General features: G+C 68.6%; 1 protein-coding gene across 1 annotated transcript in view; it reads right to left on the bottom strand.

The window, feature by feature from the left end:
• Positions 1-3296, bottom strand: part of VOLCADRAFT_92135 (TIR-containing protein) — a gene marked incomplete at both ends in the record, with an annotated part of 15988 nt that overhangs the window by 11156 nt on the left and 1536 nt on the right. Inside the window, 4 exons of the mRNA XM_002951573.1 lie at positions 22-53; positions 101-230; positions 674-1042; positions 1325-3267. Of these exons, the coding sequence (XP_002951619.1) occupies positions 22-53; positions 101-230; positions 674-1042; positions 1325-3267 (2474 nt within the window). The remainder of the gene's footprint in view (positions 1-21; positions 54-100; positions 231-673; positions 1043-1324; positions 3268-3296) is intronic.

Here is a 3296-nt window from a genome sequence, read left to right on the forward strand (position 1 = left end):
CCTCCCCTCCCCCTTTCCCACCGCAGCTGGTGCTCTCCATTCTTCGAATGACCCTTTTCAGCAGCCCCAGGTCCCTCAGCCGGTGTCGGCAGGAGGGCACCCAGTCAGTTAGGCTGGCGAAGAACTGCAGCGCCTCCTCCTCCAGCGGCTGGTCCGCAGGGGTGTCGTGCAGGCGGCGGAGCATGGCGGCCACGGCGCCCTCAGCGAACAGCAGGTCCAAATTGAACGGGCTGCGGACATGAGACCCACGGAGGAAGTGTGTGTGTGTGTGTATGTGTGTGTGTGTGTGTGTGTATGTATGTGTGTGCGCCGGGGCGGGAGGGGGGAATGGGGAAGAGTTTTTCGTTTTTTTGGAGGTTTGATTGTCTTGGGTTTCTGGGGAGTGAGTTGAGGCTGGGAAGGCCGGCTGTGTGTGTTTGTACGTGTGTGTGTCCACACGTACGTGTGTGTGTCCACACGTGTGTCCACACGTGTAGAATAGATACAACGTGCAAAGGGGTGGCGGGGAATGGGGCGGAAAGAGCCGCCCAGTGAAGATATGTAATATATGGGATGCTCCGATGCATGTGTGTGTATTTGCCGTACCATTCCCCGTATCCCTCGCCCCCGTAACTTTGCCGCGTATCCACACCCCTGTACTACTGCCTCCCGTACTCCGTACTCCCGTACTAACCTGTGCTGCAATCCGTCATCGTGCGCGTTAACAAAGCAACGCAACAGCGTCTCTTGCTCCGAAGTCAGCTGACCGTGGGGTACGGCTTTGACCAGCGCCTTGAGCGCACGTGCCGCCACCACCAGGCTATGCTTGACGTCGAGCGCCGCCGCCAGGGGATTGACCGGTCTCAACTCCGCCAGCGACACCGCCAGACCCGCGCACACGTCGTCCTCAAAAAGATCGGGGTCGGCGGCGTGTACGGAAGGGTCGGAAAGGACCCCGAACAGCGCATCTAGACACGCCTGCGCCGCCTCCGTCGCGTCGTGGAGGAGAAGCGGGTGGGTTGTTGCAGCGGCGGAGGCGCCGCCGCCGCCGCCGCCGGCAGGGCTGACGGAGCCGGAGGAGGCGGCGGAGGAGGAGCTGCCGCCGCCACCGGCGCCGCTGCCGTCGCTCTTGATACTGCCGGCGTCGCTGTCGCTCTTGGTACTGCCAGGGCCGCCGCCGCCGCTGCCGCCGCTGGCGGTGGCGCCGGCGGCGACGCCGCCAGAGGGCGTTGTCGTCAAGCTGCCGGTGCCGCCGGCACTCCATTCCGTTAGCAGAAGCTTGTGGAGCGCCTGCGCTGCGGCGCTACAGGCCTGTAGCCGAGCATGTAGCGGCGCCCGCGGGGACTTTATGATGGTCGCTAGGATCCGTAGCGCCGCCGCCGTCTGGTCGCCTAGCGTCGCGTCGGCGCCTTGTGGCGGTGGCGGCGGCGGCGGCGGCGACTGCGGCTGTGGCTGCTGGGACTGGCCAGTGAGCTGGTTCGTACAAGCCTCCAGGACTCGCGTCGCCGCCACGCAGGCCGTCGAGACAAGCAGGTCCTGTCCTTGATGCACCGCCGCCGCCCCGGCGGCGGCGGCGTCAGTGGCGGCGTGCACGCCATCATGCGCGCCGTGCGAGCCGGCGCCGCCGGCGGCGGCTGTGTCAGCGTCAGCGTCGCCGTCGCCGGAGGCCTGCAGGTGTGCCTGAAGGTGTTGAAGTACGACAGGCAACCGCTCCTGGAAGCGCTGTGTGCAACGGCACACAAGGCCCACCAGCTCGTCAACATGACCAGCGTGGCCGACGGCGGCGTCGACGCCGCCATCGTCGCCCGAAGCCGCGTCCGACGGCGGCAGCAGCTCCGCCGCCGCCGTCAAGAAGCTCTGCAGATTCTCCGCAAGGCCCACAAGGACCGCTTCCACGAGGCCCACCGGCGCGTGCGCCATTCCGCCATGTGCGGACGCACCGCTGCCGTCGGCACGTACGACCATGGACTTGCCGCCAACCGCCTGGGCTTTATGGTGCGCTGCCAACTCCCGCATGCGACCCACCATCATGGCCGCTGGCAGCGAGCCCATCAGGCTCGTCGCCTCCTCCGTCAGCGGCTGAATCCCGCCGCCGCCAACGGAGTAGGCGTGTTCCAGGGTGCCGACGAATGCCGCCGCCTGCGCCGCCACCCGAAAGTTCGACGCCGCGGCGGCGGCGGCAGCGGCGGCGGCGGCGGCGCCCGTCGATCCTGCACCTGTGCCGTGACCGTGCGACAGGGACGACGTCGACGGCGGCTGTAGCTGCGGCTGCTTCTTCTGGCGGGGACCTGATGTGCCCGATTTCCCGGCGGCGTGCTCCTGCGGCTGTTGGCCTGCTTGACCCGTCGTCATGGCACCGGCGGCCGCCGCCACCGCCACGACCAAACCCAGCGGCGCCGACGGCTGCGCCGCCGCCTCCGCCAGAACTCCCGCCAACGCCGCCTGCCCGGCGGCGGGCAGATGGCGGAACAAGTCCTCCAGCGCGCCGGCGGTGTCGACAGCCTGGTGAAGATCGCCGCGCGCCAGAAGCGTCGGCATCAAGGTGGCGCGTACGGCAACCGTACTGACGTCCTCCAGCTCGTCCGCCAGGCCCACCAGCGCCGCCTCGCCGTCGGGACCGATGCCGTCGGCTATCGTGGCGGCAGCGTGACTACCGCCGCCACCGGCGGCGGCGGCAGCCTGTTGGCACAGCGATTGCAGCTGGAAGAGCACCTTGTACGGTGCCAGGGAGTGCCGTACGCTGTGCAGCTTGCCGCGCATTTTGGAGGAGTCTGCATGGCTTTGTTGCTGTTGGAACCCAGATAAGTGCAACGTCTGCGTACCTCCGCCGCCGCCGCCGTGCAGCCCCAGGCCGCCGGCGGCGCTCCCGCCGCCGCCGTGGCGCGTCGCCGCCGTCACCTCTCGCTGCTCCTCCTCCTGCTGCTCCAAAGAATCACAAAGCGCGCGAATGAGCTGCAGCAGCGGCGGCACCGCTACTGCGCCGCCGCCACCGCCGCCGCTGCCGCCCGCCAGAGACATCATCGTCGCAACCAAGCGCAGCTGCCGTGCCGCGTCACATCGCGCCTCGCTTCGACTCTCCACACAGTGCACCAGCCCATCCAAGGCCCGTACGAGCAGCCCCGAAACCACCGAGGCCGGCGGGGCGCGCGGCAGCTTCACCGCCAACCCGGGCGGGGCCCCGCCCACCCCCCCCGACATCTCCATCGACTCGCTCTCCTCGCCAATGTACGACAGCCGGATGGCAACGTTGCCGTGCTCCAGCGCGGGGGCTTTGGACCGCGGCGGCGCCTTGGCGGGGGGCGCCGGCGACGGGGACT

This window comes from Volvox carteri, assembly GCF_000143455.1.
Source record: "Volvox carteri f. nagariensis unplaced genomic scaffold VOLCAscaffold_24, whole genome shotgun sequence".
In the NCBI taxonomy this organism is placed as follows: Eukaryota; Viridiplantae; Chlorophyta; class Chlorophyceae; order Chlamydomonadales; family Volvocaceae; genus Volvox; species Volvox carteri.